The 27,839-nt window shown below is 35.4% G+C and overlaps 1 protein-coding gene across 5 annotated transcripts in view; it reads left to right on the top strand.

The window, feature by feature from the left end:
* Nucleotides 1–27,839, top strand: part of SPATA17 (spermatogenesis associated 17) — a 249,351-nt gene that overhangs the window by 183,742 nt on the left and 37,770 nt on the right. For 3 of the 5 annotated variants that reach the window (XM_086345295.1, XM_086345297.1, XM_086345294.1), the window contains one exon: nucleotides 2,855–2,990. In XM_086345295.1, coding sequence (XP_086201421.1) covers nucleotides 2,855–2,990 — 136 coding nt within the window. Of the gene's footprint in view, nucleotides 1–2,854; nucleotides 2,991–5,509; nucleotides 5,750–27,839 lie in introns of those variants that run through there. The other 2 variants (XM_086345298.1, XM_086345296.1) reach the window with 1 other exon arrangement.

Here is a 27,839-nt window from a genome sequence, read left to right as displayed (position 1 = left end):
TACCTAGTCTTTGAGCCTTATCTTTTCAGCCATCCAGTCTCTTGAGAAAGCAAATTTTGCCCAGACACAAAAGAAAAATGTACTATTAAAATGCAATTCAGAAGTGATAAAAAGTGTAAGTGCAGCAGCCGGCTCCCAGCACCCCCTCTGTATACTAAGGGACATTGGGGCCACATTAATTTTTTGTGTGAGTGTTGTCCATCCCGTGTGCAAATTAGCACTGGAAGGACCGTAATCTGTCTTACATGAGAGCTCTTTTCCCAAGGGCATATATAATACATGCTTGTGGAATTTTGTATATTCAAAGCTCTGTGTTCTGTTTATTTTTTATCTTAAATAGATGTAGAAGGTATTTTCTTCGGAAAAATATTTAAAAGGAATTTCTTAATAAACATTAAAAAGAAATTGTAGAGAGGTGTGAAACTTTATGCAATAACACATTTCCTAAGCTTATTATTTTTTAAACAAATTCATGAATATAATGGGAGAAATTTCAATTGAATTGGGATTTTTAAAAAGGCCCTTTCCTTGTCTTAATTAAATAAGATAATATATGTGAAAATATCAGCATCTGCCCCAAAATTTGTTTAACCTCAATTTCGTTTTTTCTGTGTCTGAATTTCAAAGTATTTTTCTTGGCAGAATATTTAATTTAGTCATAAATTAAATACTTACTTCCCAGAGCTTGCTTTTTTCCCTCTAAAAGTTTCTTGTATTTAAAACAGGATCTAGCTCTAATATTATTGATACCATATCTCTTTTGATTATATTAATTAAAATTTTCTGATGTTTACTCCTCTTTCCTATATTATATGTTTCTTCTTAGATTATCTCTTATATTTAGATATGAGTTTTTCTTCCATCTTGGTGTTAGTTGCTCAGTTGTGTCTGACTCTTTGTGACCCCATGGACTATAGCCCACTGGGATCCTCTGTCCGTGGGGCTCTCCAGGCAAGAGTACTGGAGTGGGTTGCCATTCCCTTTTCCAGGGGATCTTCCCAACTCAGAGATCAAACCCAGTTCTCCTGCACTGGCAGGCAGATTCTTTACCGTGTGAGCCAATGCCTCATTGAACCATGGAATTCTCCAGGCAAGAATACTGGAATGGGTAGCCACTCCCTTCTCCAAGGAATCTTCCCAACCCGGGGATTGAACCATCTGAGTTACTAGGAAAGCCCTCCATCTTGGTAGTTTCCCCAAATGACAATCCATTTATAAATTCATATTAAAAAGGAAACTCTAACCATCAGATTAAAAGTGTATTTGTGTGTGAGAGTGGCTTATTTGACTGATAGACACTGGGATATGACCTTTTAATTAAGAAATTTCCAAATGTTGATATTTGAAGTTGTTGCACTGGGAACTCTCAGTATCTTTTGAGAAGAAACAGTTAGTCTTCTGAAATCTATTAGTCAAGCTGCCAGGTCACTTCAAGAGGAGCAAGGGAAGAGTTCAGTGAGTAATCTTTGAATTAGAATTCATGTATTCCATTTGGTGCCTCACTCTGGCCTGCCTGTGCCCAGAGCTTTCTGATGTAATATTTCTGAGAATACATTCTTTTTATGAATATATGAACTGGGAGAGAAACCTGGGGGTTTGCATAGGTTTCTCACCTGTTTTCAGCTTTATTCTTCACTCTCACCCATTGCAGTAGCTTCCAGAATCTTCCAGGATTCTGCAGAACTAATGGCATAATTTCTCTTTGGCGTCTTCCTCTTTTGGAACTCGACTTTTCTATCTGCATTCCACCTGCCAAAAATTTGTTAGCATTTTCCTCTTCTGTTTTTTCTCTTGTGTCCTCTTTCCTATGAACTTATAACTTTAAAAAAAATCCCTTTACTCTTATTTCAGAAGGTTTTGATGGGGGATTAAACAATTCATCAGGTTACACTATAAATGTATCATAATCTGAGATGTTCTGTGAGAGTTTAAAATTTTTAGTTTTATGTTGATCAAAATAAAATTAAAACTAATAATGATAATGATGACGGCGGTGATGATAGTGGTGCTGATACTGAGAGCTATGACAATAAGCTACTTCTACTTTTGCAATACCATTATTTATTGAATACTTACATGGTGTTTTCAGCACCATGTAAGTTTTGTGTATATTAAGTTGTTCATTCGTGGCTCAAATGGTAAAGAATCTGCCTGCAATGCAGGAGACCTGGGTTTGATCCCTGTGTCAGGAAGATCCCCTGAAGAAGCGAGTGATGACCCACTCCATGTTCTTTCCTGGAAAAAAATCCCATAGATAGAAGAGCCTGGTGGGCTACAGTTCATGGATTCTCAAACAGTTAGATGTGACTGAGCAGCTAACACTTTCCTTCCAGTTTACTCCATAGCATGAGGGAAAACATAGCAGGGGCAAAGCTAAGATGCAAATATAGGTCTGACTGACTCAGAAGCTTCCTTATCCATACTCTGTACCAAGAATGCCTTTATTATTTGGGTAAGTTAAGATGTGAAGAAAGCCCATTTCAATGAGAGTTGCCAATGGTAGCCATCCTTTACATTTGGGGAATACCATCTTATTAAGGGCATTTTTACTTATGTGATGAGTTTTTAGTTACTTGGCACAATTAATTAATTAACATTTTCTATATTTAGCAAATATTTGAGACCCACAAAATTCTGTAAAATGTTAGTGTCTCCATTTGTGGAATAAGAAATGAAGATCCATAGAAGGTAGTAACAGAAATAGTCAGTGGCCAAGACTGAAGTGAAGACCTGGTTGTTCTGATTCCAAGCCATGTGTTATTTTCCCTAAATTTACGACTTCTTTAAATTCTTTGTTTTTTAGTCAAATGTCTCTACAAATCAAATTAAGACAATTACCTTAATGTTCTTTCAGGTTTTTGCCATTTTCTTCCTATCATAAAAACAAAAAATACGTCCCGACAATGCATTTATCAAGCAAATATGGTCCTGATGCTTATGGAACTCAACATTTCCGAGATGAAAATCCTAAGAGATGGATCTGTAACAAGGTGAGTTGATGCAATATTAAAAAGAAAATAATGTTTCTTTGAAAATGCTAAAAATGGACACTGATTATAGCAAATATACTCTCATTACAACCAACATCTTCATGGTTACAGAATTATTTTTAGCTATTTTATAAGAAGATAGTGCAGCTTAGTGTGTCAGTAAGAGGTTTAAGTTTTTTTGTGGATTTTTTTTGTTGTCGTCTTCTTGTGTTTTATGGTTCGGCCACCCTGTGGTCAATGGCATGGATCATTAGCTTTGGCAAAGCCAATTAGGGTCAAGTCTGAATCTGTGGAATAGAGTTAAGCTAACTCTCAGGCATGGAGATCAGTGCTTCCTTGCTTTCTTTCAACCTTCGTGTATATGTAGATAGGTATTTAGGAAAGAAGGAAGAAGAAAGGAAGGGAAAAAGGAAAGAGGGAGGGTAAGAGGGAAGAAGGAAAGAAGAAAGGGGAGATATATGTGATATCCTATCTATATATATGACATAGAAAAGGAAAAAGCAGATAAATATTTACTTTTGGATTCCAGAATTATAGTTGCTAGCACTTAAATAAAAATTTCTAAAATGGGAAAACCCCTACCTACATGTCTTATACTATAGGAGGCAACAAGGAAAGTTCTTACTGGGTTTTTAACCTATTGTCTAGCAATTAGAAACTCAAACTTACTCATATCAAAATTATACAGATAAAGTGGAGCAGGAAATTATATTCTGGAAAGGGCCTAGAGCTACTGAGTTCCATACACTACCAGGCCTATTGTTTCTATTAGTAGTCTGTCAATGAGGATTTATTCATTTACACACAGTCTCCTACCAAAAGGACTTAAGACACCTTGCTTGTGTGCGTGCATGCCAAGTTGCTTCAGTCATGTCCGACTCTTTGCGACACTATGAACTATAGTCCGCCAGGCTCTTCTGGCCATGGAATTCTCCAGGCAAGAATACTGGAGTGGGTTGCCATGCCCTTCTTCAGGGGATATTCCCAATCCAGGGATCAAACCCATATATCCCGCATTGCAAGTGGATTCTTTACTCCTGAGCCACCAGGAAAGACCCCGAAGGCACCTTATCAAGTGGTAAATACAACATAGGCCATATTCTAGAAATTTAAACAAGGGGAAACAATCTTAGATGAGAAGAGCACCTATGCCCACAAAATAAAGGGGGACTGGGAGGAGGGCATGGCAACTCACTCCAGTATACTTGCCTGGAGAATCCCATGGACAAAACAGCTAGGCGGGCTGCAGTCTATGGAGTTGCAAAGAGTCTCACATGACTGAGCAACTGAGCATGCTTGCACGTGACTATGGTGGTCAGAGACTTAGGAAATACAACCTGTTGGAATCTAAGATGCAGAGAACAAGAGTTGCAGAGGCATCCTTACTGCTCAAGTGAAAGAAACATGTTAGACCTTTAAGGGAAATGAGATCTTTCTTTACCAAATTCTAAGAAAAGTTCTTTTTTAAGGACATTGTAAATAATGGCATTGTCAAAGGGAATTCGTGCTTGGATTCCTTTGGAAGTCGCTTTTTCTTTTGTAGCTACTAAGTCTTTTTTTTTTTTTTTTAATGGTCTTCTAGAACACTAAACATTAATTCCATGGCATAAGGAATATGTACAATGAGTAGTTCAATCTGGTCCACTGACTGATAAACCTGAAAGTTGATAACAATATTATTACATAAAAAATCCATAGCAAGACTATGCCAGGCATTTGTTTTTTACCTAATATGCAGCCATTCAGAATATAGGGTAAATATGATTTTTAAACCTTTTAATTTTGTATTTTGAATGTACATAATGTGATCTACAACTCATTTTTCTATTTGACGTGAATTTTATTTTTTGCTGTTTAGCCGTCACCATTCTATTTAATTCAAGGAAATCCTCATTTCATTTCTTTAAAATGTAAATGACTTATCTTAGGACACTGCGCTACTTCAATATAAGAAAAATCCTTGCGCCAGTGTCTCTTTCCTAAAATAATATGGTTCTTTTGGGTTTTATGCCATAGGTTTATTCATATGTTTGACATATTCCAAGACTATGCATTCATCTCACTAGATTAATCAAGTTATAGAGACTCTTGGATATTCACTTAAAAAAAAAAGTTTATTTTGTTCTTTTGGAGGAATCATTGTTGCCTCTGTATACTTTTAGAAAGTACACATACTTGGAAAGTTAATGACAAATAATCGTTCTTGTAGATCCTGAAAACTAAGAAAGTGTAGAGATTCCTTATGTCTTAATAAATCATTAATCCACTTGCACAAAATCACATAGAAAGATATTAAATGCAAATTTAATTTTATTCCTCATTTCCTTCTTTTCCGCTTCCTCTGATCTCTTAAAATAACCTTATTAGATTGACAAATTATTCCTGTGTAGCCAATAGATTCTACAAAGTACAACGGTAGCCATTCTATTGTTTCTATGAAAATATTTTATGTTTTGACTTGCTGCTCAGTGATCTGCCCAATAAATGATTAAAAGCCCACTGATTTTTCTTTATTTTAGATAAAACTTTGTTTGATTTTGGAGACATGAGACCACAACTTATTGATTATTAGTAGATGAAGGATTGTTGTAGTGAGTTGTCGAGTTCAAAATGTTGAAGAGGGAAAAGACTGGTGTCGTTTTATGCTGCTTCTATTGGAAGATGGACTATTTACAAACATTTAAATACACATAAGATTTAGTTGAATGCATTAGATTTACTGAAATTAAGAAACAAATATATTTGGTTCCTGTTCTCCACTCTTTGCATCATGTTTTAAGTTTGTGTGCCTGGAGAATTTTTTTCTCTTTCGTTTATTTAAGCATGGAGGTTGTAACTGTCAGACCATTTGTTATACAACTAAGATAAAGGGTATACATTGAGAGAAAAGTAAAATGTTTTATTTCTCTAATCATATTCATATTAAATCAGTTAATAAATAGTATTTAATATTTTTGTTTTATTTTCATGTTATTAACATGAACAGTATATAAAGACATCACAAAGTCAGCAGATTAAGAGCAAATAATATAATTTTCCTGACAGTATGAAAATCAATAATGAAGAATAATATATATATATATCATTTTTTGAATTTATGGAAATCAATAATAAAGTATACATATCATATAATTTACTCATATTTCTTTTATCTAACTGTAAAATGCTCTAAGTTAACTGTTAGATTCTAGGTCTGTGTCTTAAATGGTCAAACTTTTTTTAAGTTCACCTAAAGACTTTGTCAGAGAAGGCAATGGCACCCCACTCCAGTACTCTTGCCTGGAAAATCCCATGGACGGAAGAGCCTGGTAGGCTGCAGTCCATGGGGTCGCTAAGAGTCGGACACGACTAAGCGACTTCACTTTCACTTTTCACTTTCATGCACTGGAGAAGGCAATGGCAACCCACTCCAGTGTTCTTGCCTGGAGAATCCCAGGGACGGGGAAGCCTAGTGGGCTGCCGTCTATGGGGTTGCACAGAGTCAGACACGACTGAAGCGACTTAGCAGCAGCAGCAAAGACTTTGTATTTATAAATTCTTTGTTGCGCTGATCTCAATATCTGAAAGAGAAATGAAATTAAATAAGGAGAATCTATCAGTCACCATTAATTTCATCTATCTGACTAGGTCTAAAAGAGTTGGCCAAGAAAAAATTTTCTACTAAAAACATTCTTTTGATTGTCAAAACATCCGAACATGTTCATATTTACTGAAGCAGAAACAATAGTCTCAGGCCTTTATCTGAATAAGAATGAGTTTCATATGCATTTTGGACAACTGACTATAGGAACCACTTCATGTTTTCCCTTATTTGCAAAATTCAAGAAGAGACTTTTAAGATGGTTCATGTTGACAGAGCTTCTCCTCCCACGCCTTATTATAGGTGAATTACAGCAGTAGATCAGCCCTTTTGTGTTATTTCCACATGCATTTTGGTCCTAAACAGAATTTTTTAAGCTACAAAGCATAAAAATATCTAGTACTCCAAAGAATTAATTTAGAGAGCCTAAGCATATTGCACAGAACATAAAGTTGACCTTTACCGTCGACGGCGTTTGGAATGGAGTGGGATGTGGAACACATCATAGATTTAATGTGGCACGTCGCTGTCTGCAGAAACTTGGGTGGGACTGTGACTGCTTGCCCATGGCACCCGGTGATTGAATCTGCTGTCACCAGCATCCTGATAATAATGAACACCCAGCTCAACGACCGTGATTATGATTATCATAATTGATGTGCAGGAGCAGTGTGTGGGGATCATTACAGCTGAACTGTACATCAGAGAAACAGGCCTCAGTTATGGGTAATTTTACTCTTATGCATTGATTGGGATAAAATATGCCTTTCTCTTTAAACAGACCAGCTTCATATAATTTTAAGAATCTTTCTGTACACGCTGACGGATGATTATGTGTCTGCTGAAAACAGCCCCCGACCGTTGTTTGTTTTGGGTTGTTTCGTTTCATTAGCAAATGTAAACAATTAAATAATTAAGTGTAATTGAGGGAAAATATTTTGCTTAGGAGGATGGTCTTCAATAATCAAATATTCAGTTTAAGTGCTTTTTCTGTCTCTCTGACGATATATCTGGGACTGAACTTCTTCAGCGTTCTCCCTCTGATTATCCTTGTACCTGAATTCCAGAGGTCAGCAACCATCAGGGAAAATATAAGCGTATACAGTTTTTTATTATAAAGTATTGTGCATTTGAATATGCATACATTTTTGCATATACTCTAGTTTATTATGCCTTTAGGAGAGAACCACTATTGTGTTACACTATATTGAAAAATAGTGTTTAACCTATAGAATAGCTTGGATGTGTAGTGTTGAGATGTATAAATTTACACTTCCTTAGCTTTTTCATCAATATTTTGTTTCAGATAGGTTTGTTACATTGTGTGGAAATTTTCAGTTATAGTTTTAAAAATGAGTTCAAGAGTTTCTAATTTTAATTTTAATTCATGAATAAATATGATATTAATATATGCAGTGATGTTTCCAAGATTTTCAGTAGATTAGAACTGACCATATTAGTCTTTAATTATTAACCCAAGTGGGCTTCCGTGGTGACTCAGCAGTAAAGAATCTGCCTGCCAATGAAGGAGATGTGGGTTCAGTCCCTGGGTTGGGAAGATCCTCTGGAGGAGGGCATGGCAACCCACTCTAGTATTCTTGCCTGGAAAATTCCATGAATAGAGGAGCCTGTCAGGCTACAGTCCATGGCGTCGCAAAGAGCCAAACACGACTTAGCGATTAAACACATCAACCTAAGTACTCAGTTTGTGTTTGAGTCTAAAATAATACCTTTTAGTGATGAGCAAACGTAATGTAACACATTTTTATAAGAACCATGGTAAATGGTTTTTTTAAAAAATTTTATTTTGTGACAATAAAATAAAATTGTCACAAAGAGATTGAGAGATCACTCCATTAGATTAATAACTGTACAGCCCAAGAGCGACTATGGCAAACGTTTCCTTCTGAGGTCTGTAATGTTTACATCACCCTGGGTAAGATGCTTGCCCTAGATGTGCAGCTGTGCCCTATGCTGTAGGGCACCATCTTTGTTTGACACCTAGAGGAGTTGCGGCTTGCCTATGTATTTTCTTTCTGAAAGTTTTTAATCTCAATGTGATTCCTGAACTTAATTATTTACTTTTTTCTACTCAACTCAGATCCAAGGGTGAGATGGTTATATATGCTCAAAGTCTCCCTAATAGGATCTTTTTCTTTTTCTACTTCATCTACTGAAAATATTATTTTTCAGGAATGCTGGATTTTATACCTTGTTCTCTGGTCTAACCTCTTGCTGTACCCAAAGCCCAGATGTCTGTTTCTTGACCATGTGCCATACTGTGCCCAGACTCTGGAACTCTATGGATGTGTGTATACCATGTGACAGAAGCTGCCTATCATGCTCACTGGAATGCACTTTCTTGTCAGTTCTTTCTTCCAAGGAATCCCCTTGATCTTTCCCCAGGTCATTTATGCATTAAAAAGATCTTAACATCTTTTATCTAGAATTTTTAGGTCACAGACCCTGAAACCTCCAGTTTTCTGAAAGTACCGATACTTTATCTCAAATATTGGAAATATTTTTGCTAGATATAATAACAAATGGTTAATTCTGTGGAATTATTATAAAAGGGATTGGTTCTATTATTATGTACTTCATTTAGTTAGCTTTTAATTTGCTGTGAAATATTTGCAGAATCTTTATTATTTTATATTAACTCTGTTCTTTAATGCACCAAACTTTTGTACATTATATATATGTTTTATTCTGTTGAATTTTAATTTTTTTGGCTTTTATTTTTTAAAGTTGTAGTTGATGTACAGTATTATATAAGTTACAAGTGTACAGCATAGTGACTCACAATTTTTAAAGGTTGTGCTCTATTTACAATTATTGTAGAATATTGGCTATTTTTCCTGTGTTGTACAGTATAACTTTATAGCTTATTTTATACATAATAGTTTGTACATTTAAAAAATATCTTTATTATGTGTCAAGATGATACAGAATACCAGAATATTATTTATAAAATAATGAATTAGTGAAATCTTTACCTGGCTTAGAGAGAAGACATTCCTGTTATTTAGAAGTCTTGTGTGTTACTTCAATGATTCCATCTTTTCTGTTTCCAACGAGAGAGATCTGCTATCCTGAATTGTAAATACTTCCTTTGCTTTTATGCTTTTATTACATATTTGTATTCCTGAGCAATAGCTAGTTTTGCATATCTTAGGCATTTTATATAAATGTATTTGTATAAATGTGTAAATCAAATCACACGTATTTTTCAAACGGCTTTCTATACCTCACACTTACTGTGTATGCATGCATGCATGCTAAGTCGCTTCAGTTGTGTCCGATTCTTTGTGACGCTATGGAGTGTAGAAGGTTTCTCTGTCCATGGGATTCTCCAAACAAGAATATTGGAGTGGGTGGCCATGCCCTCCTCCAGGGAATCTTCTCTACCCAGGGATCGAACCCATGTCTTATGTCCCCTGCATTAGCAGGTGGGTTCTTTACAACTAGCACCACTTGGTAAGCTCTCTTACCATGTATAGTGAAAGTGAAAGTGAAAGTCGCTCAGTCGTGTCCGACTCTTTGCAACCTCATGGACTATACAGACCGTGGAATTCTCCAGGCCAGAATACTGGAGTGGGTAGCTTTTACCTTCTTCAGGGCATCTTCCCAACCGAAGGATCAAACCCAGGTCTCCCGCCTCGCAGCGGACTCTTTACCAGCTGAGCCACCAGGGAAGCCCTTTACTTGCATTTAATTTTTTCCACTGTTGTAAAGTATTCCACACGTGAGTTGCCACAATTTATCCATTTTATTGGAGAAAAATATGCATTATTTGCAGCTGCTCTAATCAACCATTTTGATGTGACTATTATGTTGATTCCTTTATAAATCTCCTGGTTCACATGAGAGAAACGTATTACTGATTATAGGATATATATTGAATACATGTTTAAATTTGTTCCATAAGATTATATTTTACAAAGAACTATTCAGATTTAGTTCACAACAGTGATACTACAGTAGTCCTTCCATTATTTATTATTGTCAACCTTAAGATTTTTTGCCGATTGGATAGATGCGATGTTACGTTTTAGCTAGCATGTCCTTGATTTTAATGAAGTTGAACTTTCTTCTCCGAGAGCACACACCTCTCAGTAGAAGTTGTAGTTTTCTCACGTGGATTCTACACATTTATTATTAGACTTATTCCTAAGAAACTTATATTTTATTGTGATTGTGAAAAGCTCTTTTTTTCCCCATTCGTTTTCTAACACTCTCTTGTTGTCATACAGCCTTTTGTGTTCTTCATATGTACTTTGGTTACTATGTTAGTCCGCTCAGGTTGCCATAACAAAATACCACAGACCGGGTGGGTTGTATTTGTTTTTTCACAATCCAGAGGCCCGGAAGTCCAAGATCAAAGTGCTCTCGGGGCTGGTTTCTGGTGAGGCCTCGCTTGCTGACTCTCCTCCCCTAGTGTCCTCACGGCATCTTCTGTGTGTACCCAGGGAGCGAGAGTGCTGTGGTTGGTGTCCTCCCTCTTCAAATAAAGACACCAGCTCTATCCGATTATCCTGGTGTCAGAGTTTCTAGTTTCAAATGACTGCTTATGTGCCTGATTTTGAGCAGTTTATTTAAATTCCCTGTATCTGAGTTTTCTCATCTTTGGAAAGTGGACTATTTTACCTTCCTTACACTGTTATGATGCCTGAATTAGGAAATCATATTAATTATGTAGAAGGATACCCAACAAAGTAAATACTGTACATTTAGCTGTTATTGTATTGATCTTTTAAATTTTCTATTTCATTAATGTATTTTGACCACATATGATGATCTTCTAAATCTCTAATACTCTCTGTATCATTTAAAATTTAACCATTATTGGCCCTATTTTCACACATTGACATTATAGTAAAAGCTATAGGCGTAGCTCATTTTATTGTACTTTGCCACATCACACTTCTTGGATACTGCATTTTTTTAAAAAACAAATTGAAGGCTTGTGGCAACCTGTGTTGAACAAGTTTATCAGCTCCATTTTTTCCAGCAGCATTTGCTCACTTCATGTTTCTGTGTCACATTTTGGTAAATATTACCATATTTCAAACTTTAGTATTATTATTACTATATATTTATGGTTATTCTATGATGAGTGATTTTTGATGTTACTATTTTATTGTTTGGGGGCACCAGAAACCATGCTAATGTGAGACAATGAACTTAATTGATAAATGTTGTGTGTGTTCTGACTGCTCCACTGACTGGTCATTCCCCTATTTCTCTCCCTGTCCTCTGGCATCCCTATTCCTTGAGACACAAAAATATTGGAATCAAGTCAATTAATAACCTTATAATAGTCTCTAAATGTTCTAAAGGAAGAATCATACGTTTCTCACTTTAAATCAAAAGCAAGCCATATGATTATCTCAATAGATGCAGAGAAAGCCTTTGACAAAATTCAACATCCATTTATGATAAAAACTCTCCAGAAAGCAGGAATAGAAGGAACATACCTCAACATAATAAAAGCTATATATGACAAACCCACAGCAAACATTATCCTCAATGGTGAAAAATTGAAAGCATTTCCTCTAAAGTCAGGAACAAGACAAGGGTGCCCACTTTCACCATTACTATTCAACATAGTTTTGGAAGTTTTGGCCACAGCAATCAGAGCAGAAAAAGAAATAAAAGGAATCCAAATTGGAAAAGAAGAAGTAAAACTCTCACTATTTGCAGATGACATGATCCTCTACATAGAAAACCCTAAAGATTCCACCAGAAAATTACTAGAACTAATCAATGATTATAGTAAAGTTACAGGATATAAAATCAACACACAGAAATCCCTTGCATTCCTATACACTAATAATGAGAAAACAGAAAGAGAAATTAAGGAAACAATTCCAAAAAAAAAAAAAGGAAAAAATTCCATTCACCATTGCAACGGAAAGAATAAAATACTTAGGAATATATCTACCTAAAGAAACTAAAGACCTATATATAGAAAACTATAAAACACTGGTGAAAGAAATCAAAGAGGACACTAATAGATGGAGAAATATACCATGTTCATGGATTGGAAGAATCAATATAGTGAAAATGAGTATACTACCCAAAGCAATTTATAGATTCAACACAATCCCTATCAAGCTACCAACAGTATTCTTCACAGAGCTAGAACAAATAATTTCACAATTTGTATGGAAATACAAAAAACCTCGAATAGCCAAAGCGATCTTGAGAAAGAAGAATGGAACTGGAGGAATCAACCTACCTGACTTCAGGCTCTACTACAAAGCCAAAGTTATCAAGACAGTATGGTACTGGCACAAAGACAGAAATATTGATCAATGGAATAAAATAGAAAGCCCAGAGATAAATCCACGCACATATGGACACCTTATCTTTGACAAAGGAGGCAAGAATATACAATGGATTAAAGACAATTTCTTTAACAAGTGGTGCTGGGAAATCTGGTCAACCACTTGTAAAAGAATGAAACTAGACCACTTTCTAACACCATACACAAAAATAAACTCAAAATGGATTAAAGATCTAAACGTAAGACCAGAAACTATAAAACTCCTAGAGGAGAACATAGGCAAAACACTCTCCGACATACATCACAGCAGGATCCTCTATGACCCACCTCCCAGAATATTGGAAATAAAAGCAAAAATAAACAAATGGGACCTAATTAACCTTAAAAGCTTCTGCACATCAAAGGAAACTATTAGCAAGGTGAAAAGGCAGCCTTCAGAATAGGAGAAAATAATAGCAAATGAAGCAACTGACAAACAACTAATCTCAAAAATATACAAGCAACTCCTACAGCTCAACTCCAGAAAAATAAATGACCCAGTCAAAAAATGGGCCAAAGAACTAAATAGACATTTCTCCAAAGAAGACATACAGATGGCTAACAAACACATGAAAAGATGCTCAACATCACTCATTATCAGAGAAATGCAAATCAAAACCACTATGAGGTACCATTTCACACCAGTCAGAATGGCTGCGATCCAAAAGTCTACAAATAATAAATGCTGGAGAGGGTGTGGAGAAAAGGGAACCCTCTTACACTGTTGGTGGGAATGCAAACTAGTACAGCCACTATGGAGAACAGTGTGGACATTCCTTAAAACACTGGAAATAGAACTGCCTTATGATCCAGCAATCCCACTGCTGGGCATACACACTGAGGAAACCAGAAGGGAAAGAGACACGTGTACCCCAATGTTCATTGCAGCACTGTTTATAATAGCCAGGACATGGAAGCAACCTAGATGTCCATCAGCAGACGAATGGATAAGAAAACTGTGGTACATATACACAATGGAGTATTACTCAGCCATTAAAAAGAATACATTTGAATCAGTTCTAATGAGGTGGATGAAACTGGAGCCTATTATACAGAGTAAAGTAAGCCAGAAGGAAAAACATAAATACAGTATACTAACGCATATATATGGAATTTAGAAAGATGGTAACAATAACCCTGTGTAGGAGACAGCAAAAGAGACACTGATGTATAGATCAGTCTTATGGACTCTGTGGGAGAGGGAGAGGGTGGGAAGATTTGGGAGAATGGCATTGAAACAAGTAAAATATCATGTAAGAAACAAGTTGCCAGTCCAGGTTCGATGCACGATACTGGATGCTTGGGGCTAGTGCACTGGGACGATCCAGAGGGATGGTATGGGGAGGGAGGAGGGAGGAGGGTTCAGGATGGGGAACACATGTATACCTGTGGCGGATTCATTTTGATATTTGGCAAAACTCATACAATTATGTAAAGTTTAAAAATAAAATAAAATTAGAAGAAAAAAAAAAGCAAGAAATGGTTAAGCTTAATGAGGAAAGCATGTCTAAAGCCAAGATAGGCTGAAACCTAGGCCTCGTGAACCAGTTAGCCAAGCTGTGAATGCAGAGGAAAAGGTCTCGAAAGAAATTAAAAGTGCTGCTCTAGTTCATATAGAAACAGCCTTATGGCCTATAAGGAGAATGTTTTACTAATCTGGATAGAGGGTCAAACTGCCACAACATTCCCTTAAGCCAAAGCCTAATCCAGAGCAATCTCCTAACTCTCTTCAGTTCTTTGAAGGCTGAGAGAGGTGAGAAAGCTGCAGAAGAAAAGTTTGTAGGTAGCAGAGACTGGTTCATGAAGTCTAAAGAAAGAAGCCATATCCATAACATAAAACTGCAAGGTGAAGCTGCCAAGTGCTAATGTATTAACAGAAGCTGCAGCAAGTTGTCAAGAAGATCTTGCTACACTAAGCAACAAAATTTCAGTGTAAATAAGACAGACTTATAGTGGAAGAAAATGCCATCAGGGACTTTCATAGCTTGAAAGGAGAAGTCACTGCCTGTTTCGGAGTTTCAAAGGTCAGGTAGACTCTCTTGTTAGGTGCTAATGCAGTTGGTGACTGAGTTGAAGCCAGTGCTCGTTTATCAGTCTGAAAATCCCAGGACCATTAAGAGTTATGCGAAGTCTACTCGGCCTGTGCTCTGCAGATGGAACAGCAAAGCCTGGTTGACAGCACATCTGTTTATAGCATGGTTTACTGAGTAGTTTAAGCCCACTCTTGAGGCCTACTGCTCCGAAAAAAAATTTCCTTTCAAAATATGGCTGCTCATTGAAACATAGAGACATGCTTTACTCATCACTTTGTATGTCACCCAAACTCTAATAACCAGAGGATTCATTGGAAGTAGTTTTTCCTGTCTCATATGATCATAAATTTATCCATTGAGAAAGAAAATCAAATCCTGGTAATGCTCTTTTCATATCCAATGGTGGAATTTTTTCTTTGAAAATCAGTAGTGGTTTTATTTTGAAAAAAGTCTTATTGTTTTGTAGTGGTTGGAAGGGGTTTAGTTGGCAGTGGCGAGTTGAGGGTGGTTATACAGGGGGATTGGAAACCAAATTACTTGGACCTTTCTTGGCTGAAATATGATATGGTCAACACAGAGGAGCCCCCAAGAAGTTTCCATGTTGTGACTGTACTCCATGGGATGATGAGAAATAAATGTTAAAAGTATATTGAAAAAAAGAATTACTGCTAATTGACAACATACCTGGTCATATAAAAGATCTGACAGAAATGTACAATGAGATTAATATCATTTTCATGCCTGCTAACACAACATTCATTCTGCAGCCCATGAACTGAGTAGTTTTGACTTTCAAGTTCTATTATTTGGGAAATACATTTTGTATGGTATCACTGCCATAGATAGTGATTCCTCTGATGGATCTGCACAATGTCAATTGAAAACATTCTGGAAAGGATTCATCATTCTAGGAGCCATTAAGAACATTTGTGACTCATAGGAAGAAGTTTAAATATCAACATTAACAGGAATTTGGCAAAAATTGATTCCAGCTCTTGTGGATACCTTTGACGGGTTCAAGACTTCAGTGGAGGAAGTCACTTCAGGTAGCAAGAGAACAAGCCTTAGAAGTGGAGCCTGAAGAAGTGGAGCCTGAAGACTGAATTGCTGCCATCTCTTGATAAAACTTGAATGAATAAGGAGTTTCCTCTAAGGGCTGAGTAAAGAAAGTGGTTTCTTGAGATGAGAACTACTCCTGATGAAGGTGGTATGTAGAATTATTGAAATGACTAAGGATGTATCAATAGAATGTGACATCAACTTAGTTGATAAAGCAGTAGCAGGGTTTGAAGGTATTATCTCCAATTTTGAAAGAAGTGCTACTGTGGGCAAGATGCTATCCAACAGCTCAGGGATAGTATCAATGCTAAGGGAACTCTACTCAGTGTTCTGTGCTGAGTGAAATGGGAAGGAAATCCAAAAAAGAGGGGATATATGTATAACTGATTCACTTTTCTGTACAGTAGAAACTAACACGACATTGTAAAGCAACTGTACTCCAATAAAAATTAGTTAAAAGAAAGTGAAAGTTGCTTCAGTTGTGTCTGACTCTGTACAGTCCATGGAATTCTCCAGGCCAGAATACTGGAGTGGGCAGCCGTTTCCTTCTCCAGGGATCTTCCCAACCCAGGAATCAAGCCAGGATCTCCTGCATTGCAGGTGGATTCTTTACCAGCTGAGCTACCAGGGAATCCCAAGAGAAGAAAGTAATAGTAAACTAACATTAATAAATCGGCTGAGTCCTAGATAATTAAAAGATTAATTTGTTTTTATTAATTTAAATATATTTCCTATACTACGCCTTAATATTATACAAATTAAACATTGAAGTTTATCAACCATCTAACTTGTGTTACACTAAGACAAATATGTGAAAGCTTGCCATCAAGATGATTTTAAACGTACAGATAACATTTTATAGTCTTTTGTATCTTTGAATTGACTTTATAGCACTATAAAATAGTATTTTGAAAAAATTTTGGTAAATTTCCAAGTTGGTGCTTAAAAAATGTCTTTAAGTCTTATAAAATGGCAAAGGGAACCAACAACAACACATACCACAAAAATAAAGGAGAAGTCAAATACTTCTCTTAATTGTGTGTTTCCTTATCACTACATATCACTTATGTAATGTGTGCCAAGGAGTGCATGGAACTCTACTCGTGAATTTCACAGACCAGATATCCTGCTTGAGAATTCATTTGAAGAAATTGTTCCATTGTGAAAATTATTGTTGGGGATTTAATTTCTCTTAACATACTTAACTGCATATTTTCCAAATTATACCTAAATGCAATATATTTTCTCCTAAAAGCATTCTTCATGGGGTTATTTAAACATTCATATTTATCCTAACAAGATGCTGGAAACCATACTCCCAGACTGCTTTTGAGAGGGCTACAGTTTGTAAATTCTATTATAGAAGTGCCAGATTGATATTTGCATCGTTAACTCTGGATTAATTTGTGAGTTACTTTTTAGGTGGTTATGATGAGATTGTAAACTATTAGGGAAAATTTTACCTCTGTTAGCATGTTAACATATTAACAACCAAAATTTCAGATGACTAAAAAGTGATAACTTGATAATCTGGGCAGCAACTGACTTTAAGGAAAAAAGACTCTGAGGTACAAAAGTAGTGAAAATATTTCACATGATGGTTGTAAAGATACAAGTGTTAACGTTAACTTTTTTATTATATCTATTCCAAGAGCTATTTGCAAAGATTTTGCTCACAAAAATTGGAATATTTAATAAAACATAATTTTCCTCCTCTGTAATCCCTCAATTGGAAAATGTAGTCCCTTGATGATGATATAGGGTTTTGAAGAATAAATGGATTTTAAAGAGAAAATTAGATGGTACTTATTATGTTGTCTAACTAGCAATGCATTGTCATTTGTCTGTTGTATTATAAATGGCTTGCTCTCTCTATTTTCCTCATTTAATCATGTAACTTGTCTGTAAGCAGCATTAGAGGGAAAAAATGTTGCTGTATTACTTTCTCAGTTGTTTTCTCTGCTTATCCAAAGAGAACTCACACTTATTATAGCTAGTGCAGACCTCTTCATCTTCTCCCTGACACCTGGTTTCTTTTAAATTCCTTTCACCCAGGCAGTCACTCAACTTTTGCCAAATAATGGGGAGACTTCCCAGTTTTCTCCCTCTCTTCCTTAGGAAAGATTTTCCCCAATGACATTGCCTCTCCCAAGTGAAGTTATGTATGACTGGCAAGTTTAGTATTTTAAGAATTAAGCCATGATATAAAAATTACATCCTAGTCCAAAATTTTCTTATGGTAAATAAAATACAATTTTTATGTATATAGTCAGTGTTTTATTTGTTTTATTATATCTTCTTTCTGAATGTGTTTTTGTTATTTGTCATGAGAAGACTGGATTGGAAGGGTGTCTGTGCAAGTCTCTTTGAGGCTCACTAACCTAATGCCATGTTGGCATTTCTTATAGAAATAATGAAGAGCACTAGCATTCACTGTTTATGTGTTTCCTTCACTTTATATCGTGTATATAATATGTTAAGAAAATGACTTCCGTTTTGTCAGCATACTCCATAGAAACTCATTTATATTGTGAAAGCTTATAAACCATGAAAAATTTGAAGTATTTTTTTCAGAATTCTATTTTTTTTAAAAAAGTATTTGAAGTTGTACTTCTTTGAAGCTATGCCTTGATTCTTGAGACACTGCATATTGTTTTTCTAATTGAATTCAGAAATTTCTGTCATTTATGTTTTGATACCAAATAAATAGTGTGTGAGGGTGGAAGCAATCTAATCTGCAAGCATGAATATATTTTCCAGTACTAATAGCATAATTAAGTGTTCAAAATGCTATATGTAAAATTTTAGTGTACTTAGTTTTGAAAGTAAGTTTCCATGTTCATGGCATGTATTACTTAAAATTCAAAATAAAAATTCTAAAAATACCCCAGAAAAAGATGTTGAGAAAATATATTAGGTATTTTGGTAGCTAACACATATACTTTTGCTTTTTATCCCCAAACATTACTGATAACATTTCCCATGCTTCAACTTTCTAACTCTCATGTTACCTAGCTACAATAGATGTAAATGCCCCAAATAACAAAGGATCTGAAGTTGCAGGAATTTGTCAGATTGGAATATTTTCAGATATCAAATGTTAAATATTTGGTGTTCTATGAAGAAAATCATCTCAGAATGTAACTACTCTATTCATATAAATGTAGGACTTAGTAGCATTAAAATAATCAGTGTTAGATTGAAGGGTTTATTTTTGATGATTGCTAACATAAAAATAAAGTGCATTTTCCAGAAAGCTTCTTTGTATTTGTAGGGTGCAGTATAGCTTAAAATACTGCCCTTGTAAAATCTATTATTAGAAAACAAAGAAAGATGCTCTTTTTCAAATATCTCCTATCTTTTATGTATGTGTAAACAAAATTTATACATGTTTAAATTCTGGTAGATAAATAACTATTTTCATCATTATCATATATTATGAACATAGGGGATGACACTATATTTGTTTTTATTTTACTTTATTTACTTATTTATTTTTAAAGTTATAGTCAAAGAGTTAGCTACCTTAAGAACACATTAACTGAAGTGTGTCTGCAGCATGTACTCAAGGTCTGTCTTTACCCTGGTGAGCTCACTAGTTCTTTTCTTCATAACTGTGAACACACACCCACATTCAGGAAAGGCATCATTAGATGAGATGGGAAAGGGAAATACATGAAGAACCAGCTGTCTTGTATTGAAACTTACATATAATGATGTTCTATGCCACGATGGTTTTCTCTATGGAAGTATAATTAACAAGAATAATGCAAGGCAAAGAATCCATTACAAGTGTATGTTACATGATTGTCGACTTGGCCATTTCTGCTCAAGTCCTGATTACCTACACTCCAAAGATGACTAATGTAAGTCAAGTCACTATCTTTTTCCCCACTGAATCATTTGGTTTTATTTTCATTTGTAAGAAATAATTTTGCTGATCTCATATCTTGTACTTATTTTATGTGGGAAGTTTGATTTAAAATATAGAGTGGGATTTTGTAGTTTTTGGTCTTACATTTAACTGTTTAATCCATTCTGTATTTTTGTATATGGTGTGAGATACAAGTGTTATTCTTTCACATGTAGCTGTCCAATTTTGCCAACACCATTAATTGAAGAGGCTCTCTTTTCCCCATTGCATATTCTTTTTTTCTTTGTCATAGATTAATTTACCATATGAGCATGGCTTATTTGTGAATTCTCTATTCTCTATATCTATATGTCTCCTTTTGTGACAATAACATACTGTTCTGATTACTATAGCCTTCAGTATAGAAGTCAGGAAGTGTGATACCTCCAGTTTTGTTCTTTCTCAAGATTGCTTTGGCTACTCAGGGTCTTTTGTGTTTCCATGCAAAATTTTAAATTATTTGTTCTAGTTCTTTGAAAAATGCCTTTTCTGGAGAAGGAAATAGCAATCCACTCCAGTACTATTGCCTGGAAAATCCCATGGACAGAGGAGCCTGGTAGGCTACAGTCCATGGGGTCGCAAAGAGTCGGACACGACTGAGCGACTTCACTTTCACTTTCACTTTGGTATTTTGATGGAGGTTGCATTGAATCTGTCAATTACTTTGGGTAGTATGACCATTTGAACAGTAATAATTCTTCCAGTCCATGAGCACAGTATATCTTTTCACTTGTTTGTGTTGTCTTCAATATCTTTTATCAGTGTATTACAGTTTTCAGAGTGCAAGTTTCTTACCATTTTGGTTAGATTTATTCTCAATATTTTATTCTTTTTCATGTAATTGTAAGTGGAATTATTTTCTTAATTTCTCTGAAAGTTTGTTATTACTGTATAGAAATGCATGATTTCTGTTTATTAATTTTGTGTTATGAAACTTTATTGAATTCATTTATTAGTTCTATTAGTACTTTGGTAGCATTTTCACAATTTTCTGTATGTAGTATCATGTCACCTGAAAACACTGAAAGTTTTACTTCTTTCTTTCTAATTTGGGTTTCCTCTATTTCTTTTTCTTCTCTGATTGCTATGGCTTATGTTAAATAAAGGAACTTCTTTTGATATGATCATATGATTTTTACTCTTCAATTTGTTGGTATAATGTATCACATTGATTGAATTGTGAATATTGAATCATCCATGCATCCCTGGGATAAATCCTACCTGAGCATGGCATATGATCCTTTTAATGTATGCTTTTTGTGGTAAAGCATCTGCCCACAATGGGGGAGACCTGGGTTCAATCCCTGGGTCAGGAAGATCTCCTGGAGAAGGAAATGGCTACCCACTCCAGTATTCTTGCCTGGGAAATCCCATGGACGGAGGAACCTGGTGGGCTACAGTCCATGGGGTCACAAAGAGTTGGAGGACACGATGGAACGACTTCACTTTTGTACAGTCTCAGCCACATTTTTTGGATCTGTTTCCTCAAACAAAGGAAACAAATGAAAAGGTAAGCAAATGGCACTACATCAAATTAAAAAAGTTTTTGCACAGGGAAGGAAATTATCAACCAAACAAAAAGGCAGCCTACTGAATGGGAGAAGATATTTGCAAATGATATATCCAGTAAGGGATTAGTATCCAAAATATACAAAGAACACATACAACTCAACATCAGAAAAACAATCTGATTTAAAATTGGGCAGAGGACCTTAATAGATATTTTTCCAAAGAGAACATATAGATGGCCAACAGACACATGAGATGCTCACTAATCATCAGGGAAATGACTTGAAAATTAAAATCACACTGAGATACCACCTCACACCTGGCAGAATGACTGTCATCAACAGGATAACAAATAACAAGTGTTGGTGAGAACTTGGAGAAAAGAGAACCCTGGTGGGCTTGTAAATTGGTGCAATCACTATGGAAATTTGTTTTTAATTCAAAAAATCAAAAATAAAACTGCCATATTAATCCAGGGCAAAACAGGTGAAGGGGATTAAGAAATAAAAACCTCCAGTTATAAAATAAATAAGCCACAGAGACATAATGTATCATAAGGAATATGCTCGATAATATTGTAGTAACTTTGTATGCGGACAGGTGGTTAGTAGACTTATCACAGTGATTATTTAATAATTTATCTAAATGTCAAATTGCTATGTAGTACATCTGAAACTAACATAATACTGCACATCATCTATGTTTCTATAAAAAATAAATATAGAGTAGCAAAGCAGGTTTTTAGTTTAATTCTGGAGACTCCTACGTTATTCAGAAATGATATTAAGTCTTCAAACTAATATCGGTACCCTTTTTGATCTCTGACTCCAGAGAATCTAATTGAAGCTATGGACCTTCTCTCCAGAAGAAAGTACAAATATACAGTGTACACAACACTTGCATGCCATCATTTTGTTTCATTGAAAACTAATTTCCTTCACAGAATAAGTGAAACTAAAGTTTTGTTTACAACTATTACTCTCAAATGTGTATTTTATAAAAATGTGGAAATGAACATAAAATTTTCAAGTAAAGAAATGAAATTTTATAGAAGTAAATTTCAATAAAAACACTACTATATTTTTATTAACACTTGAGTTAAAACATTGAAATGTTTGGGTAGACTTTTAGTATGGCAATGCTTTTATCTTTGAAATTAATTTGATTTAAACTTTTTGTTCTAATGGCAACAAATGTTAAAAATAATTTACCTAGGTATATGTAGCAAATGGGATCAGAATGCTAATAATTTGCTCTGTCAGACAACAAAGGTTGAAGTAAAAGAATATGGAAACTTTTCTAAGAATCTATAGAGATTCTAGAGATTGAACTCATGTCATTTCAGCTCCTTTGTCCTTCAGCCATTGATGCTGTGTCTTTTGGAGTCTGCCTTATTGACATACTCTGCGACAACCAAAAGCCATGGATACATGTGTCATTTTAGGGACACTGAAGCAGAAGTGAACTTCAACAGAAATTTGTATTGTTTATGGGTATTCAGAGATTTCTCCCTATACAGAAATAAATTGTCATTTTCCACTTCAGCCTGCAAAAGTACTTCATCTGGAATTAGAGAGTAGGCGTAATTATCTTCCTTTAATCTTATTTTCCAGAGAAAATGCATGTTGTAAAGAAGCCATGACTTTCCAGCACCATACATACTATGGCAGTAGTGTGTTGAAAAATAATAATAATTCAATTACCTAAGTAATTACAAACCTACTGTATTCCTTATCATATTGCTCTAACCAGGGCTTCCTATTTCTCTCAGATGTTTTGAAGCATCTACTTAAAGTTGACTCCTTATCTTCAGGACACTTTATTTTCTATCCTGTTTGTATTTTCTCATGAAAATTCTCTGAAGTTGACTACTGTAAAGGAGTATAGATGCCTCCATTTCCAGATTTGGAGGTAGCATCTTTGGCAGTAATTCATGCTCTTGTAGGAAGTGATCTAGGGGATACATGGAACTCTTTTCATCAAATAGTAAAATGAGATATGTTTCCAAAGATTGCAGATAGAGTACCCAATCATGAAGCTTTACATTTCCCTTCCAATTGAACTTATGCTCAACAAAAGAAATGTTAATCATCTTGATGACAGGAAGCAGTCTACCTGGTTTCTGAAAAGGACTCACAGAAGTTTTTCTGTCATTATGTAGGAACATACTAGATCAGAGTCATCAGTTGATTGCTCTCAGAAACATCTTGTGTCACGCAAAGGAAATGTTGCCTCGGTGGTTTACTCTGTGACTTGTTAGAAAATAACAACTATTTGGGAGAGGATGAAGTATTTCTTTTCTTTTATGTTCTAAGGCGTAAATCAACAGCGCTTATTCTCATGCTACATGACTTCTCCCCTGTACTATGTGGCTTCATGTGTGCATTAGGAGATGATTCCAGGCAGAGTCTTTGGATGGAGCCAATGACAGTTTGGTTAATTTCTAACTTCTCAAATCAAGCCAATTTTGTGACAAAGAGCCCCATTCTCTGAAGTACTTTCACAAACAGCAGAAGTGCTCAGCTGTATTTACTTCATGTTTCTAATGGTGACAACTTCACTGCTCTAGAGGTTGTGGATTTACTGTGCTGTTTTATATTCTAAACCTCGAGACTCTGTCTCTTTATGGTACGATATTACGATGAATGCTTCAACACAATTTTGAATATTATGTATAACTACAGGTGTTATTTTGGGTATATCCTCTATTGTTTAAAAATTAAATCAAGTCTAAATAATAGAGATTTAGAATTATGGAAGTAAAAGCTTCTCCACACTGCAATATCCAAAAAGAAATAATCTTTGTAATAGCTTTTGAGTAGCAAATGGCTTGGCAGACTCGACTGAGATTAGTTTCCTTATGGTTTTTGTGACTGTTTAGAGCTACTAAATTTAGATATTTAGTTTCTGAATATGTTTTCTGAAGTTTTAAAGAGAAGCAATTTCCCTCCAATTAAAAATTTTTTAAAAAGCAATTTGATGAGAAGATCAAAAACAACAATATGGCTAAATTAGCCACAGGTTTACTGGATAAATAATTGTGTTCAATATGCTTAGCTAATTGTGTATGTATTATAGGCATGAGTAATAATGGATTTATTTCCTAGCTATACCTCACAGACATTCAACAATCAAAATGGACAATAATCCTGTGGCTTCCTGCTGGGGCATATAGTAACTATTTAACTGCTGGATTTTGAAGGAGGTTTGAGGTAGTGCTTGGGTTCATAACCATTTAGTAACAGATATGAAAACAGTGAAAGCACTTCTAAAACGTGTTAATAACAAGTATACCCATACTGATGCATGCTGGCAGAATTTCAGCTCTCATTCCAGTGTGGCTCTTATTATAATCATACATCCCTACCCAAGTAATGGGCATTATCTTTATGGCCTTGTGTGTGTCTATTCTGGATCTCTGTCATGTGCATGGCCTGTTGATTTCTTAAGTCTTACATTATCTTCACTGATTGTTAGAATTCTTATAATCTATATGCATTTCAGCAGTGTGCATTTATTAAGTTAGAAGGACTTTTACTCTTCACTGTAAAGAACTGATTCAGCTGCTATTGCTTCTGTTCATATAGATCTACGTGTTATGTGTGTAATTCCATAGAACTCCAGAATTGCTCTGTTCACTAAAGAGCAGAAGAACTACTCTCTGAGAAAGTAAGCCCCACAAGCTGTAAATTTATATTGTTCAATATGATAGCTGTGTAGCTGTTAAGCACTTGAAATGTACCTTCTCTAATTTGAGATGTGCTGTAAGTCTAAAAGACCCTGGATTTGAAAGATGTAGTGCAACAAAGGTAAAATATTCATATTTTTATGAATAAAATATTCATATTTTAATGATATAGGTATACTGTTTAGACATATTAGCTTAAATTTTTTGTTGCCATATAATTAATTTCATCTATATCTTGTTATTATTTCTAATATGGCTACTAGACATACATGGCCCACATTGTATTTCTATTGGACTGTGTAGGTCTAAATGACATAGCTAAGCAAATATTTAGTCTAACAAGGAACTTCGTTTTCATGGAACCTGTGGAGAATTTGGTGCTGGGAACTCAAGCAAGCATTTTTATCTGATGTTGTTGTGCTTTTTCACTTTCAAACGTTTTCACTACAACTCAGTGGATTTGAAAATACCACTAGGTTCTTTGGCGTTAGTTGCTTCCTCCACACTCCACTAAACTACTAAATCACTCCTCCCAGCTCACTCATTTTAGGTCTAAGAAGTGAATCTAAAAGAAAAGGTACGTGGAGTGGAAATTTGGGGGGTTTTGCATATAATTCAGTTCAGTTCAGTCGCTCAGTCGTGTCTGACTTTTTGCAACCTCATGGACTGCAGCACGCCAGGCCTCCCTGTCCATCACCAACTCCTGGAGTTTACTCAGACTCGTGTCCATTGAATCAGTGATGCCATCCAACCATCTCATCCTCTGTCATCCCCTTCTCCTTGTGCCTTCAATCTTTCCCAGCATGGGGGTTTTTTCCAATAAGTCAGTTCTTTGCATCAGGTGGCCAAAGTATTGGAGTTTCAACTTCAACATCAGTCCTTCCAATGAATATTCAGGACTGATTTCCTTTAGGATGGACTGGTTGGATCTCCTTGCAGTCCAAGGGACTCTCAAGAGTCTTCTCCAAGCTACAGTTCAAAAGCATCAATTTATCTTACTATAAATAATTAAATAATAAAGCCAAGGGATTAAACTAGGGCTTTGGTGAAGTTTTTAATGACAGTGTAGGTATAGACTCTTGACTCTGGATCAGCTTTGCCCATGGCCAAAGAACCAAAAGAAATCACTTTTGTTCTGCATAAACGAAGTAGTAGTCCTGTTCCTACCACTCTTTTAATTTGATTTCATGAATTTATTTTGTGGGAAATGAGTATATTTCTTTAAACCAGGAATAAGATTATAGTGCTATATTTATAAAGATAGGTAAAATTAACATGGCTTTGTAAGTTGCTTAGGAAATGCAACCCACTCCAATACTCTTGCCTAGGAAATCCCATGGACAGAGAAGCCTAGTGGGCTACAGTTGATGGGGCCACAAAAGAGTCAGACATGACTTAGTGACTAAACAACAGCAACAATAAAATATGTTGGTTAAAACATATGCAGTCTTAGAGAATTTATAAACACACTTAAGAGTTGTCACTAAATTGTAGAACTATATGAAGCCACTTCTTGAGCCGATCTGTGGTTCGAAAAAGAAGGCATGACTTGAACCAAAATTTTCAATATTTTAGAGGCTATTTTCAAATTCTGATATAAATAAATAGGCGTGAGTCTTGGACCCAGAAAACAGGAAGAAAAATCAATCAAAAATACCCTGGATATTAAAACCGACTTTGTGCTCTAATGTGGAGCTACTTGATGGAGGGGTGCGATGTCAACCATATCTTTCTTCTAATGCTAAAAGTAATGCACATAGACAGACTGACAATCACAGCACAGCCTCCCATCAGCAATAATTAATCTTTTAGTTAACAGAGACTAGAAAAGCCTCTCATCAGCCTCTTCTGAAGTCTGAGGGACCCTGTTTTTTGATGTTTGCATTCTGAGGAAAATTGTCCCCACCAGTTCTAACAAATTGAAACACCAGGCTAATTATGGCAGCTAATGAAGTGTGTGGAATGGTCACAGCTTGTCGTGAAACTGTTCCTTCAGCTTGGATTAGGGTTTCATCAATCACTTTTTTAAACTGATCCAGAATTGCTTCTGCCCGGTGCTTGGCATTTTTAATGCCTTTTCTGTAATTGGTTTTTTCCCTAAAGCTTAGACTGTTTTTTGAAATATTATAGTCTCAAGACAGGACTTGCAAACTCTAGTTTGTAAAAAAAAAATGTATTATTAGTGATATCAGCTGATCAAGTGGTAAGAAGCTAATAAAAGGACCACCGGAATAAAAGTTGATATACTGTTCCAATCCTGCTAAAGGTAGTAATAAAGCATACCTATGTATATCATTTTCCCAAACGTATGTATAATACAATGTAGGAAAATCATAGTTTGTGGTTATGTGACTAAAATTCCATCAAGAGTTTCTATGAAATTAATACATAGATGTTAGTTTATTGCTAGGGGAGGATCACTCTCTGTTTATCATCCAGCATTGTTTTATAAGATGTCTACATTTTGCACTGAGTCAAGCATTTTGAAGCATTAAACCAAAGATATCTATATTCCCAGTTAAATCACTCTGCATAAATCTGCAGTTCAACTCAGAAAACCTTGCATAAAGGCTTTTACCTTATCTACAAAAGGGAATCAGTTATTTCTCAGGCATGGCTATAATTTCTAAATAATTAAGACTTGTTTTAATGTTCAAAGTTCATCAAAGCAACTATTGAAAACCCACAATGTACAGAGTACTGCCTCAATATTTAAGACAGTTCAATAAAGCAGAGGCA

This window comes from Bos grunniens, chromosome 16 (assembly GCF_055505025.1).
Source record: "Bos grunniens cultivar Pamir isolate PY7600 chromosome 16, Bosgru_T2T1.0, whole genome shotgun sequence".
In the NCBI taxonomy this organism is placed as follows: Eukaryota; Metazoa; Chordata; class Mammalia; order Artiodactyla; family Bovidae; genus Bos; species Bos grunniens.
This window is presented reverse-complemented; position numbering and strand designations above follow the sequence as displayed.